The sequence below is a fragment of the Vipera ursinii genome (genome assembly GCF_947247035.1).
Source record: "Vipera ursinii genome assembly, chromosome: Z".
Lineage (NCBI taxonomy): Eukaryota > Metazoa > Chordata > Lepidosauria > Squamata > Viperidae > Vipera > Vipera ursinii.
This window is the reverse complement of record NC_139517.1, coordinates 105,518,551-105,534,165: the sequence shown is the minus strand read 5'-3', so window position 1 is coordinate 105,534,165 and position 15,615 is coordinate 105,518,551. Positions and strand designations below refer to the sequence as shown.

The window sequence follows — 15,615 nt, the reverse complement described above, 5'->3', positions numbered from 1 at the left end:
CACAAGAGTTGGCTGAGATTGTTCAATTTTTGGTGCTTTCTGCCAAATGGAAAAAAAGGTACCTTGAACAACTTCAAAGCAGAATGGAATCATTTCAAATTGATATAAGACATATGTATAATTTCTATTGTTTTTTCAATAAAACCACTCATAGAAAGTTATCTTCTTTCCATTGCTGGTCCACTGACTACATGGCTGTTATTACTGGCAACAGAAATGAGAAATCCATCCAACTCTGCTGTGCAGTTTCCTTGCAAGGAAAGATTAGAAATCCCATATACTATCCAAAAAGCTAGCATAATCAAGGATGGGGGGGGGAGAAAAAAACAGCCTCCCCTCCAAGTGTGAAAAACCTTTCAAAGAAGTCTTGTGTTCAGCATTTAAGTACAAGCTGGAAATGGGGTCCAAAATAGGAATGTGGTTATTGCCTGATATTTTTATCTTCTTGCTTGCAGCTGTCCTTTGTAATCTATTTTTATGTAATAGCAATGTTTAAATTATTTCATTATGCAAATTGACCAAAGAGGTTGAATCTACCCTTAAATTCGTGTGCCCCAAAATTCTGCACCTAAAATATTCTGTTGTAGTAGTATTTCTCTACTCCTTTATATTTTTTGTGACATCCAGAACTTGGATAAATATAATTCCAAGCCTTCTATAAAAACATTGTAACACTTGAAGTGCTCCCTTTTAATAAAAAAAAATAAACCAATTAGACTCCATTCCTAACCTCTTTACCAAGATCTTTTGGGATACAGAGGATGAGAAGACAAGATGAAAGTGATGTAAGCTTTCAGAAACTATATTTCATTTCACCAAGGTATTTGCCCATGTACCTCAGGCTAACAATATCAACATTTGAATGTGAAGATTGACCTAAATCTAATCCATTGCATCTTACAGGGTAAGATGCTGTTTCTCAGCTGTTTTATGTTTGGATTTTAATTCTGAATGGTTAATTTATGGGCAGGAGAATATTTATTCTGAAAGCTATTAAGTGGTCTAAGCTCTTGGCTTACTGTACTGATTTTGTTTCTTTCTTCCAGAGAAGTTGTGACATCAAAATGAGTGTGGGGACACTCTTGCACACACGAAAGCACCAGAAAAAACTAAGTTGGACTTGATGAATCCTAGCTGTCACTTCTAACAATTGGATCTGTTTAAATTAAAGCCTTTCCATTTTAATGTTTCAGAAGACACTAGCAATAAATGGATTTTGAGGGCCATGCAGAAACAACAGAAAAGAAACTACACAAGTTGTTTCAAATGTGTTTTCCCTTTAATTAAATAAGAACCATCTGTTGGGGGGGAGGCATTTGGATGTGATCCATATTATTCCTCTGCTAATTTCCATCCAGCCTCCATTACTTTGAGAGAAATATGCATGCAAAACTGGGTGCTTTTATGCTTTTAATGGGCAGAAGACTTGTTATATAGAAGGCTGCTAAATCCCAACCTTAAGTACATTTTAATTTTAGAAGCTAATGATGAACCAACTTGTATAAAATCAAATATGTATTTAAAACAACAACAAAAAAGAAATTACATATAAACAAGGAGATATAAAAAATCAAGAATGACAGATATTCCATTTTGGATCTTTGCAGAAATGAGTTATGTTTCTCTCCTAGTAGATCCATGGCAAGTTAAAAACTAAGGTAAAACATTTCCTTCCATAACTTTAATCTTTTCAAATATAATCTGGCCTAGAAGAATAAATGGATGGAAGTATGGATGAATGGATGGAGAAGAAAGAAAGAAAGAAAGAAAGAAAGAAAGAAAGAAAGAAAGAAAGAAAGAAAGAAAGAAAGAAAGTCATGTCCACAGAGAAGTGAAAGCATAGGGAGACTACAATTGGGATTGGTAACTCTGTTGCTAACTGCATGGTCACTAAGTGAAAAATCATATAATCTCAACATATAGATCAATCCCTGTTTGATTGTTAAATGAATCACCACTCATTAAACAAGACATCACATGACTGTGACTTGCAATCTTATTTCCATGTTCTCTATTAACTCTGCTGCTTATGAAACAAAAGAATGGAGTCATATAATGATAGAATATAGGGACAATCCTAATTTAAGATGATTAACTCTTCTTTAATGGTGAGGATGTCCCTGTCTTCTCTTAAGGGCCTGATGACATGCCCAGATCTTAAAGGGCCATTGTCAATCTAGCTAAACCAGATAGCTTTCATCCAGTTTCTAACATTCCCCTTTTAGGGAAGATTGTAAGAAGGTGCTCACATTCAAAGGACTCTGGATTAAAACAGATTACCTGGACCCATTTCGGTTGTAATTCAGGAGAGGAAGAACAAATTCTTCCTCTGGTGGAAGCAGGATGGGAGTAGTGTATCTATCCTTCCTCTCAGCAGCCTTTGATACCATCAGTCATGGTATCCCTTTGAACCATCTTTGGATTGGAGGTGGGAAGCATTCTACTGTGCTGGTTCTCCTACTTCCTCTGGGGTCAGGTCTAGTCAGTTTGGACAGGAGAAAAGAGATCCAACCCTATTGTATGGAGTGCCATAGGGCTCATCCCTTTCTCCCCTCATGTTGAATATCAACATGAGGGGAGAAAGGGATGATCCATGTTGAATATCAACATGAGGCCACTGGGTGAAGTTACCCAATGGTTTGGAGTGAGATGTCATCAGTAGGATGATGATACCCACTTTTATATTTCCATCCCAAGCCACCAGAGTTTTGCCATGGTCTTCCTGTCTCAGTGCCTGAGGCTGTGCAGGCCTGGATGGGTCACAATAGACTTCAGTTCAACTAAGTGGCTTTGGATGATGGACATTCTGGTGCTAAGGACCTTTTATCTTTGGTCCTGGGTGGAGTGGCACTCCTTCTGAAAGCGCTAATAAGTAATCTGGGGGGGGTGTCCACTTGAACTCATGGCCCCTGTTGGAAAAGAAGATGGCAACCATTTATACATTTTCAGTTTATGTGCCAGCTGTGCCCACTCCTGGACCAGAAAGCCCTGCACATTGTTACTCATGCCCTTGTGATCTCCTGTCTGGATTACTCAATGTGCTCTACATGGGGCTGCCCTTGAAGGGTATTTAGAAGCTTCTACTGATGCAGAATGCATGGGATTATCCAACATTCTCTTTTTAGGGCTGATTACTTTGCACTAGTTCAGTGGCCTGTACTACTTGCCATTGTGCTTCCAGATGCAATTCAAGGGGCTAGTCACCTTCATGGCTTAGGACCAAATTATCTGAAGAACCATCTTATACCAGTTTTTTGTGTCCATCCAATCTGGTCTGGCAGAATGAGTGTGCTCTCAGATCCCATCATCCAAGGAATACCAGCTAGTGGAGACCAAGAAACATTTCTTTTTTGGTATAGCACACATTCTATAAAACATCCTTCTTCTGGATATTAGGATGGTCCTGACCCTGCTGGCTTTCCTAACAGTCTTAAAGATTTGGTTATGTGCCCGGACCTGGTACTCAGAGTGTGCGACAGATCCCATCTGCTGGCTGTGTTAACAACCACGAATTATAACATGCTCCTTGTGTTATTTTATTTTTTGTTATGTAATAGTAATTTGTTTATGATTGTTCACCTGTTCACCTGTACTGAGTTTAGAGGCCATACAAATTGAATGAATGAATGAATGAATGAATGAGCAAACAGACAAAGATTGGTTGCAAATACTTTCGTTACACTTTTGTAACTTTGAATAGTTATTAAATGAGGCAGTAAAGGACTACCTGTATTTGTTTAGAAGATGGCTCCATTCAGCACTTTCTGTAGTGATTGAGAGAAATGCACAGTGTTTGAAGTATTACAGGAGAATCAGTCTCTGAATAAACAGCCCCATACTACTGTGGATATGCAGACAGGACATTTAATATAAATAAAGTAAAGGTAAAGGTTTCCCCGCAAATGCATGCTAGTCATTTCCAATTCTAGGGGCCAGTGCTCATCTCCGTTTCAAAGCCAAAGAGCCAGTGCTTGTCTGAGGACGTCTCCGTGGTCATGTGGCCAGCATGACTAGACGCCAAAGGCGCAGGGAATGCTGTTACCTTCCCACCGTAGTGGTCCCTATTTTTCTACTTGCATTTTTACGTGCTTTCGAACTGCTAGGTTGGCAGAAGCTGGGACGAGTAACAGGCGGTCACTCTGTTACGTGGCATTCGGGATTCAACCTGCCAAACTGCCGACCATCTGATCGACAAGCTCAGCTTCCTAACCCACCGAGCCACCGCGTCCCTTATTAATATAATAAGTATACCTATTTTCCAGATGCTTTGTATATCTTCCCAAAAAAGTCCATAATTTGGCCTGTTGCATCTGGTCCAGCAATTTTTAGAAGAGATTTAAAAATCTGGAGGAAAATGAACTAAATGAACTAAAAATTTAATTCCTAAATGGGTAGGTGAATAAAATAGATTCCATTTAAGTCTAATCAAGTATAATCATACACTTTTGCTAAGATGGAAGATATATAAGTCCAACTTTTGGACATCACTTTACTTCTCTTGGGACTCTTCTGCACAAGGTGATACGATATATACACTATCCAAGAATTGTGTCTTCTCTAAAGAGCCACTGATTTAGATCAGACAAACTGACATAATGAAAGGAACATCCAATCTGCATGCACCTGAGACAATGATCAGTGGCCCTGTTTGGCTGAACATTCCCATGCAGATGATACAGAAACAATTTACTTACTTTTATTATCAAAAGGGATCTGTTTGCACTCCATAGCTGGCCAAGGGCAATAATAGACGGCTCCTCCTTCCACTATGTCTGGCTGGGTTGTGTTGGCTTTGGGAGCTCCAACTAGGACACTTACTCTGCAAAAGAGGCAAGGGAAATATTTATTTATTATTTATTTATTTATTTATTTATTTATTTATTTATTTATTTATTTATTTATTTATTTAATTTGTATACCGCCCTTCTCCCGAAGGACTCAGGGCGGTGAACAGGGCAGTACATGTTAAAAGACAAAATACAAAAATTAAAAAAGATTAAACAAAATGCCCACAACTCTTACAATAAGTTAAAACACATTTAAAAAGTAGGTTAAAACACATTAATAAAACCCAACCCCATCCCATCAGGCCAGGCCAGCTTGTTCGAAGAGGTAAGTTTTTAGATCGCGCCGGAAGGATCGGAGGTCAGGCGCCATCCGGAGCTCAACCGGAAGATGGTTCCATAAATCCGGCGCGCCCACACAGAACGCCCTCCCCCTGGGGGCCACCAGTCGGCATTCTTTGACCGGTGGCACCCTGAGGAGGCCCTCTCTGTGGGAGCGTACTAGGCGGAGGGAACCGGCGTACCGGCCGCAGGTGCTCCCCAAGGTATTCCGGACCCATGCCATGTAGGGCTTTGTAGGTCATTACCAACACCTTGAATCTCACCCGGAAGACAACTGGAAGCCAGTGCAGCTCGCGGAGCAAAGGTGTAACATGGGAGTGTCAGGAAACTCCCAACACAACTCTCGCGGCTGCATTCTGTACCAGTTGGAGCCTCCGAGTGGTCTTCAAGGGTAGCCCCATGTAGAGAGCGTTGCAGTAGTCCAGACGAGAGGTCACGAGCGCATGAGTGACCATACGTAAGGCATCCTGGTCTAAATAGGGCCGCAACTGGCGCACCAGGTGGACCTGGGCGAAGGCTCCCCTAGTCACAGCTACTATATGGTCTTCTAAAGAAAGCTGTGAGTGTAGGAGGACTCCCAAGTTGCGAGCCCTATCTACGGGGGGTAATAACTCAGCCCCCCATAGAAAGAGATGGGATATCCTGAATATCCCGAGATGCCGGTACGCACAGCCACTCAGTCTTGTCAGGGTTGAGTGTGCTCCAACAATATACTAAGTATATTGTTTTACGGTAAATGTGTGCTCCAACAATATACTAAGTATGAATCTGAAAGAGCCCAGGCAAGTTGCTTTGTTGATTGGGATCTGATTCCAGAAGTCCTTTTCTGACACCTCAGTCAGGAAAAGAAAAGCATCAATCAAAGCAAGAGCAAACAAACAAACAAGCAAATATAAAAAACCCAATCCCAAATAATATTTGTCAAATGGCAAAGATTGTCAAATCTATGGCACTGAAGAAGCACTAAAGAACAATGTTTTTAGGAGGTGAGAAGAAGCAATACCAGTGCTGAGAAACAATGTTTTCTCATTATCTCCCTGGGCCTTTGTTAGAGAGGCACAGGCTCTCTCTAGCTCAGATCACTGGGTTCAGGGCTAGTCCCACCATTATTGTTTACTGTTTAGTAGTGAAGTGGAAGACTATTTTTGGCACACAGCTACATGATTATATGTCTTTTTTAGGGTAAATGTGTGCTCCAAGAGAAATGTAGGAAGCATTGATGGAAAGATACATTCAACTATTCTTCCTTTAAAGGCATTGCATTTTTTTTTTACTTTTTATTCCAGGAAAGTTACATTCAAATGAAGGATTAAATTATCATGGAAACCTTAACATTTTCCCCAGTGTGTGATAAGTAGATTTAAAGGGCTGAAGATTCTGAATTCCAAATGGGGAAGTCCCTAGTTTTAAAAGCTGCTATAAAGATTGTCAGGCACCTTCCAGAATTTCTCAACAAGCATTGGCATCTCTGAAAGATGTAGTCTACCTATATAGAAGACACCCAAATAGGTAAAAGCTGCTCTAAGCAAGCCATTTGCTTTCTTTTATCTTTAAATACATTTTTCCTTCTTCACCTACTAGACAAAGGGTACAACGTTTTACAGAATGGTTACAAGAATTCTGTCCTCGACTTACAGCAATTAATTCAGCGATCAGCCGAATTTACAACAGCACCGAAAAGAAGTGACTTATGACCATTTTTCACACTTACGACCATTGCAGCATGCCATGGTCACATAATCAAAATTCAGATGTTTGGCAACTGTGTGATTACCTTTTGTGACCTTCTGACAATCAAAGTCAATAGCAAAGCCAGATTCACTTAAGTGTGTGATTCACTTATCAACTATTCACTATTTTCACCATTTTCACCATTATTTAATTATTATTGATTCACTATTATTACTATTATTATCTTTTCAATGGAGAGCCTTAGCTGACAGTTCTTTAACTAGTGTTGGCCTTCATATATATTGAGTTCTTCCAAGAACCTAGGATGTCATCATGTATTGGCATAGTCCTATGTGTGGATCCAAGCAGTGTAGCCTTTTACAATTAAACAGATGGAAATTTTGTCCATGAGCAGATTTTCTAAATACCATACAAGATTTTTTTGTATGGTAGCCAGTGTGCCGATAACCCCTGGGACCACCACGACGGTTTATGCCATAATCCTTCCACATTATTTTTTTTCCAATCTTTCATTAAAGTTTATTTATAACATAAAGGATTATAAAAATTTTAAAATGGAGATGCAGGATAAAAAAGAAAGAAAGAAAACATTGATTTCTGACTCTTTATAGTAGTGAAATATTAACTTTTTGCTATACATTTAGTTAAACTAGCCATTTCTGTAAGTACACGATTATTCGATCTCATTTTTTTCTATATTTCAAGCATAAAAAACCAGAAGTGATTTCCCAATGGAAATAAGACCGAGTAAAATCTTTTCTTTGTTTAAAACAGTTTACATTGCCATCCCAACCAAATCCATTTTCCTCCATCCTTTTTTCCCATTGTGAGAAATAATACATCTTTCTATTTTCACTGATTAGATTTTCTGCCCTGTCATCATCTATAATAGCAAAAATCACAACACACTTTCAAGTTCTTTAACCAACAAACCAAAGGGAAAACTTCTTGTTCCAATGTTATATTCATTTTAAAACTCTAAACATTTTTAGAAATTATCATCTTTACAGAGAGTTACTTCTAATTCATTATTTTTAAGGGATTTTTTTTCTTTTAAATTATTGCTCAAACATTTTTTTTAAAAACTTCCTTTCTCTCTTCTTTTTAAGTCATATGTATATATTTGTTTTCTAAATTCAATTTCAGTAATATTTTGTAGGCTTAGGTGATAATTTATTCATGTCCTTTTCAGAACCACTTTTTATAAGTACAAAACAATTACAAGTACAAAAATCTTCCTTTTAATAACATTTGTTAGATCAATAAGAGACTATCCTTTACTTCCATTTTGATTTTCAGATCTTAAGACCTTGTGATATTTTCCAATTCTTTGTCTTCTATCCTATTACCTGCTGGTATTGCTGCATAAATTATCCACACTTTCTACTTTTCAACCACAGTTAAATATGGTGTGTTATGAGCCAAAACTTTCTCAGTTTGTATGCAGGAATCCAACAATATTTTAATCTGCTCATTTTCAATTACATTTTCCACTATATTTCCTACCACTTTTTCATTACTGGCACATAATAATTTATACAGATGACTTTGGCAACTGTGTTATGTCTTTTGTTTATCTGATATACGTTTGTTTATAAGTTTGTTTATAAGTCTGCAATTTTCTTACATGAAATGAGTGTCTGATTTACTATTTCTTCTGGCTCTTTGCACAATCAGCATTAGGAATCATTGGATGATTTATCAAATCTGGTCTTGATTGCATTAGTTCAAACAGCTTGATCTTTCACAGCCAAAATAAAACCTTCAGTTTCTTTTTTTAATGTTCCAGTTGTAAGTAAGAGTCCAGTTGTTAAGAGTGCAAAGAAGAGCAACAAGAATGATTAGGGGGCTGGAGGCTAAAACATACTAAGAACGGTTACAGCCATTGGATATGTCTAATGTAATGAAAAGAAGGATTAGGGGAGACATGATTGCAGTATTCCAATATTTGAGTGGATCCTACAAAGACAAGGAAACAAAGTATTTTCAAAAGCACCAAAAGGCGCTGCAAAAATCACTCCAGGAGCTTACCTGGACTGGTGCTGGCAGCTGCCTCCACCATCCAGCCCGGATCTGCCCAGCCCTTGCAGCAGCTCCCTGACTCTCAGTGCAGAGAGAAAGAGAACGATAGTGCAGGCGCATGTGGAGAGGCAGAGGGGAGCAGCCAGGCCCCGCCTCCCTCCAGGGTGATGGCGCACGTGCCCACAGGGACGGCTCTGTGTGCCGCCTGTGGCACACGTTCCACAGGCTAGCCACCACAGGTATAGAGTCTCCTACTTGAGCAGGGGATTGGACTAGAAGACCTTCAAGGTCCCTCCCAACTCTGTTATTCTAAGTCATTGCCAGGATTTATCTTTATCCACTTTCCCCTTGATATTTTTGTAGAAATTGACCATGTAGTGCTTTTCCTTGCTAGTGTTCAATTTGAGTTTTTATTACATTTTCAATATTTATGATTTGTTTCCTATATATTCAGTAAGTCCCAACTTTTAACTTGCATCAGTGCTTCTTCTTGGCTATCTTTTACATATATATCTTGTCCTTTTTGACGGTTTGCTGGATCTATATAAAGGTAAAGGTAAAGGTTCCCCCGCACATGCGTGCTAGTCGTTTCCGACTCTAGGGGCCGGTGCTCATCTCCGTTTCAAAGCCGAAGAGCCAGCGCTTGTCCAAGGACGTCTCCGTGGTCATGTGGCTGGCATGACTAGACGCCAAAGGCGCACAGAATGCTGTTACCTTCCCACCGTAGTGGTCCCTATTTTTCTACTTGCATTTTTACGTGCTTTCGAACTGCTAGGTTGGCAGAAGCTGGGACGAGTAACAGGCGCTCACTCTGTTACGCGGCACTCGGGATTCGGGATTCTATAGAAAACTCTATTTTTGTGAGCAGGTATTATCTATCAATATCAATATGGGGATGTAAGGCTTCATTAGCAGTCATTAGCTTTCTTATTTTTCACTCCAAACTGACCAGTTCAGCTTGTGCCCAGTTAATAATTCCAGCAGTGATTCGTATCACAGGTATGGTCTAGAACAGGGCTTTTCAGCCTTTTCACCGATTGTACCACTTTTGGGATATGGCAATATTCAAATACCACCTAGCAAGGTATCAAAAATTTGATGACCAAAAACAAACCGTTCAAAATTGCAATTGCACTGAAATTACTTATGACCATTTTTCACACTTATGACCATTGCAGCATGCCCAGGGTCTTGTGATTTATATTTGGATGCTTGGCAACTGATTCATATTTATGATGGTCACAATGTCCCAGGGTCATGTGATCCCCTTTTGCAACCTTTTGACAAGCAAAGTCAATGGCAGGGCTACTGGTGGCCAAGTGCTAAGGCGGGCCTTCCTTCTCTGCCTCCTTCCCTGCCTCCTTCTTTCTCATGCCCACCTACCTCTGAAGGAAGAATTTGAAAAAAAGAAAACCCCATATTTTCTCTCTTCCATATATTCATCAAACAAGGAAATGCCTCCAGAGACAGAAAAGACAAGCTGCTGAGTGAACTAGCTTAAAAGGGCACATTCCCCTTTAAGAATCAGCTACTGGCTGGAAAGGAAAGTTAAGAAGCGCAGCCCACACTAAGGAAGAAAAAAAAATGTAGTAAGTGTTGGCTGCCGGCTAAGGCCTCCCCAAATGGCTCCATTCATAATTAAGGAATGCAACAGGCAAAATCCATTCAGGAGAAAAGCACTTCAAAATCCCTTGCAGCAAAACTTACAGCCAACAATAGCAGAGCAATAGAAGCTAACATGAGACATCAGCCTTCAGCCAAATAGAAATTGCCAAACACTCCTTAAGAACACAAAGCCCACATTGCACAAATCCCAGAACTTCAAAGTCACAAAAGCACATAAGAATCCTTCCACTCTCCATCTCCCTCCCTCTGTGTCTCATCTCTAGCTGATGCTGCCTTTCTTCATTGCTACCTTTCTTCATTCCTCGTGGAGGTCAACCCCTCCCCCGCTGCATTTCTTGCCTGTTTGTTGGTGCCAGCACAGGTGGCTGCCACAGAAGTTGTAGATTGGCTCATGGCCGGCCTGCTTGGCCTGCTTCTCTCCTCTCCCCCGCCCTTCTTCTTTCCCTTCAGTGCAGCTAGAGCTGACTCCAACTCTTTTGGATGCTTCTTTTTTTCTCTCTCCCTCTTCTGCCCGAACTGCCTCCTTTTACAGCCTCTCCTGTCTCTGACCCCTCTTCCTCCTTTCTCATGGGAGAGGGTGAGCTGGAAGTGAGCCTGGGGTCTTTATCTCACCCAGCCACTCTGCAGCTCCGGAGGACTCTCTCACAGTAAGTCCTTGCCTCAGTAAGTCTTTCCCTCCCCCCACTACACTTGGCTAGGCAGGGTTGTTTACCACCTGCCACGTGTTAATGTATCACAAGTGGTACGTGTACCACCGGTTGAAAAGCCCTGGTCTAGAATGTTGTTTCCACTGTTCAATTTTGATCTTAACAATTTTCTTGCTCTTTGGATATGTTTCTTACTAATCACATTTTTGACCTGTTTCTCCTTGATATTATCCAACTGTAAAATAATCAGATCCTTATAGGTTTCAGCCTGATGATTCCTGATGGTCTGACCATTTAGCATTTTAATTCCATTACTATTTTTGATTGTACCCTGCTTTAATGCTTCTGTAGCACATTTCTCTAGGTCAATTACTATATCTATGCTGAAAATTCTTACTGTATTTGTCAATGACTAGATTTTGATTCCCAATTTTCCATAAAGCTCATATCATCCATATAAAGCAAATGTGACATTTTTATTTGCAGTGTTTGCTGTTTGATAGTGAAGATTTGGTTTCATCAAAAACACTGAAAATGGGATCATGACAATAACAAATAATAAAGTCACTCTTGTAGATGGTTCTTCTATTGTTAACAAGCTCCTATTTTTCATTTCATTTTTCATTCCCAACCTTTATTTCCAATCTTGTTTTATTATTCTATAAACATTCCAATGATTTTATAGAAACCAGTTGTTTCCAGACTTTTGATGATCCAAATATATGGTAATAAATCAAACATTTTTTATCAACACAGATGATATATACATTAGTTTTTCAGCATTTGCAATTCTCCAGAACCATTTTATCAGAAGTTGGTATTTTATACCTCTGCTTTTCCTTTTATCTCCTTTCTGTTCTATTGGAGGGATCTTATTTTCTCCTAAATAATCTTGGGTGTTATCCGCTATTATACCTGTAAGTAATTTAAACAAGGCAAGCATATTGTTGATTTATAGATTCCTGGTGTTGTCCCTTTTACTCGATTTTTTTTGAAGCAGATATGTTTTGCCAGTTATTAACCTCTCTCTGATGTCTCCTCTATGCAATATTTCATTAAGCTGTTTAGCTATAATTGAACATAAGCTAGTTAGATATTTCAGCCAAAAACTATGCAATTGATCATTTTCAGGAAATGTCCAGTTTTTAATCCTTTTCACTTGATTTTTAATCCTTTCTGCAGCTATTATTAAATTCATCATATTGTAATTAAGTTTCAAGTTTGGACTATATAGCACCAAATCCCATCAATGTGCTCCGGCGTTATGGAACCAACTGCCGGTCGAGCTCCGGATGGCATCAGACCTCCGATCCTTCCGTCGCGGGTTAAAGACCCATTTATTTGAACTAGCGGGTCTGGCCTGATGGGGGTACTTGGGTTTTTTATTGGTTTGTTTTATTATTCTGGTTTTAACTTGGGTATTAATTTAATTATTTTTTAATGTTTGTATTGGTGTTTATATTTATGCCCTGTGAACCGCCCTGAGTCCCTTTGGGAGAAGGGCGGTATAAAAATCTCAATAAATCTAAATCTAAATCTAATTTGCCCATTTGAAGAAATGCATGTGTACAAAAAACTCCTTCCCTAAACTGGTCATCAATACACTGAGGTCTTCTAGGATCCATTCAATGCCACCATGTTTCATAATTAGGATATAATCTTCAGAATCATTGAGATACCTGCATGATTCATTTCCCCACACAATGTCCACATTTCTATAGTCAATGTCCATTCCTAATACTTGGGGCACAATACCATTCACAATTCAGCATCCTCTACCTGTAATGGTGAGTTTAGATGTAAATGGGACACCACAGAGAAACAGGCCACAAATACACAAATAGAAGTTCTACTTTTCCCCACACAGACTTCATTTAAACATGGAAGGATATTCATTCATCCCCTCATTTATGAAACACAAAGCAGTTTAGGGTAGAAAAAGCAGAGAAAGCATACATACCATCTGGCTTCATTTCTATACTGATTTCATCATGTTAATGATAATAATTCACTGTTTGCAACAGACTGTTTTTTGATGTCTAAGGACAGAGCCCACAATATATTTACTACTAGTGGGAAAACTGCTGGCTTCTAAAATCAGAAACTGATCATTTGATTTCCTATGTAATTAAAATAGTAAAGACTCTCTTGAGTTGAACTCAATTTCTTGTGATTTTTTTGGACACATCTAAAGAATTTCCCTGGCAGCAATGTGGAAATGATTTGCCAATGCATTCTTCCAGTCTTCTACGGAATTGCATTCTACAGTCCTGGACTCTCCTGATAATGTCCCGCTCAAAATACCACTCTGTTCTGACCCCTGTTTGGCTGATGGTGAGATCAGCCAAGGTTGTCTCAATGCTGCCACCTGCTGTAGTCCTGCTCAAAGGATACTATAAAGATAATCTTAGATATACCAAATTCTAGAGGGTTGAAACAGAAGAAATCTATTTTTCTTTAAGGTTCTTCTCTAAATCATATAAAGTATTGATAAACTGTTACTATCCAACTTTATAGGTAAAATGTATAGATGTGAAATCGATATGTTGAATCTGGATTACCTCCAAATGGGAGGAGATTATATCTCCCAAGATTCCCAGTCATGTGGCTGGAAAATTTGGTACAGATCTTTTGAGACTAGAGGATCAGTGCATTTTGGGGAAAGACTGTACTAGCCTGAACTCTGAAGTGGAGGAACGTGGCTTGCAACTAAACATCAGAGCAAGCAGCTCATTGCTAAATGTTCCTCTACAACTTTCCTACTTATCTGCATAACAGTTTTATGGAGTTCTTCTGACTCTACTGAAGTTATTATCAATTCAATCTTCTCTAGGGGAAAGATTCCTTGGCGATTCCTCCACAAGACCATAGCTCAGCACACTAGTAGAGCTCAATTAAAAGATAGGAAGTGCTGGATTTGCATATATTTTGTTGCTGTCACTAACATTCACAACAATTATCAGAGCACTCATTACATTACATTACATTCTCTGACACTATAGGCAAAAGATGAAGATTGTTTGGATTGGGTGCAAACCCACCACTTATTCTCTATTAAATATTTTTAACAGAATCCCCACTATTTTAATTTATAGAACCCCCACGAACAACAGAATCCGTACTTTTCTGCTCAGAGTTCAATCGTATTGAATTCAACAATGCGGAGTGCCAATTACGTCAATCCACATTCTCTGATACGCCATCGCCACGAACATTTATTTGGAAATCTTGTCTAACAAGGGAGTTGTTTCCGGGCCAACCTGTGCAGTTCTGCGTTGCACGGTCACAGTTAATAGTGACTATGAGAATAAAAACTTCATTGGCTCTTCTTTGAGGATGGAACCACGTCTAGGATGGAGCTGGAAAAAAGTAAGTATCGGCTCCGAATCGATCTAAACTCGACATCTCCAGGACTCAATTGTGCTATGACTTGCCTGGGTGAATCACAGCGGCCGGCACCCAACCTCCTCTTGCAATTTCCAAGCGAAAACAAGCAAGGCAATTCTCGCGCCCATCAAAGAGGACCGCTACTTACGCATTCGGTGCAGGGCTGTAAAAGTCCAGCGCGTATCCAAAGTAACTGCCATCGGGACCGCTATAGACAACGGGCTTCTCTTCGTCCAGGTTGAAGGCACTCAGCGGCCCCGCCAGCAGCAAAAGCAACGCGAGGACAGCGCTGTCGCCTGCCGCGCAGCGCCTGCACCAAGTGGACGAAGTCGGCAGCGATGGCCACCTACGCCGCCGCCTCCACATCCTCCTGGCAGCAGCTCCCTTGCTTCGTTTCTTTCTCCCACTCTCTCTCCTGAGTCTGAAGTAGCCAGCCAGGATTGGAAGCCGCCGCCGCTTCAAGCCTCACAGGGCTACCTCTGGCCGCAGCCGCCGTCCCACCGTCTCGCTTTGCGTGCGCGCCGCCCGCCGGGCAAAAACTTGGCGAGGGAGGCGCAAAGTCATTCGCTTCCAAAAGTTCGAGCCAGCCGCGCTTCTCTGAAGAAATCTGGGCGTTTGTTGTGCCGCCCCCTGGTGTTGTTCTTGCGGGCGAAATTCTGGAACGGCGCAAGAACCTGGGGAGTAGATCCACTTTAAATTGTGAGGGAGGCAGGCAGGCGGCGAATTTGTGGGTTCCGTTGCCTCTGGTCGTGGGTTTTGCACAGGCGTTTTTTCAGGGTTCTGCCCGCAACCCCCACCACCTCACGCCCCATCCACATATCCCAACACTATAGTTGAGTTTGCAGTGTGTTGGAAGGGCTCAGGGGTGTCAAACTCAATTTCATTGAGGGCCGCATCAGCATTGTGGTTGCCCTGGGTGGACGTGGCCAGCTTTACATCATTCACATCAAGGGTGCCTATGGGGGCCTGGGCAGGAGTGGGACAGATCTGAGGGTCTCCGGCAGAAGGAGGGTCTCTGGGCCAGCGCCAAGGCAGTGGGGGGGCTGTTCCCTTACTGTTTCCAGGATGGCTTCGCGGGCTGCATGAAACCACTTCGTGGGCTGGATCTGGCCCCC

General features: G+C 40.6%; 1 protein-coding gene across 1 annotated transcript in view; it reads right to left on the bottom strand.

The window, feature by feature from the left end:
• Nucleotides 1–14,957, bottom strand: part of ITGA8 (integrin subunit alpha 8) — a 147,126-nt gene extending 132,169 nt beyond the window's left edge. The window contains exons 1-2 of the mRNA XM_083376432.1: nucleotides 14,649–14,957; nucleotides 4,695–4,819 (exon numbers count right to left, since the gene is read on the bottom strand). Of these exons, the coding sequence (XP_083232558.1) occupies nucleotides 4,695–4,819; nucleotides 14,649–14,866 (343 nt within the window). The 5' untranslated portion in view covers nucleotides 14,867–14,957. The remainder of the gene's footprint in view (nucleotides 1–4,694; nucleotides 4,820–14,648) is intronic.
• Nucleotides 14,958–15,615: the final 658 nt, after the last annotated feature.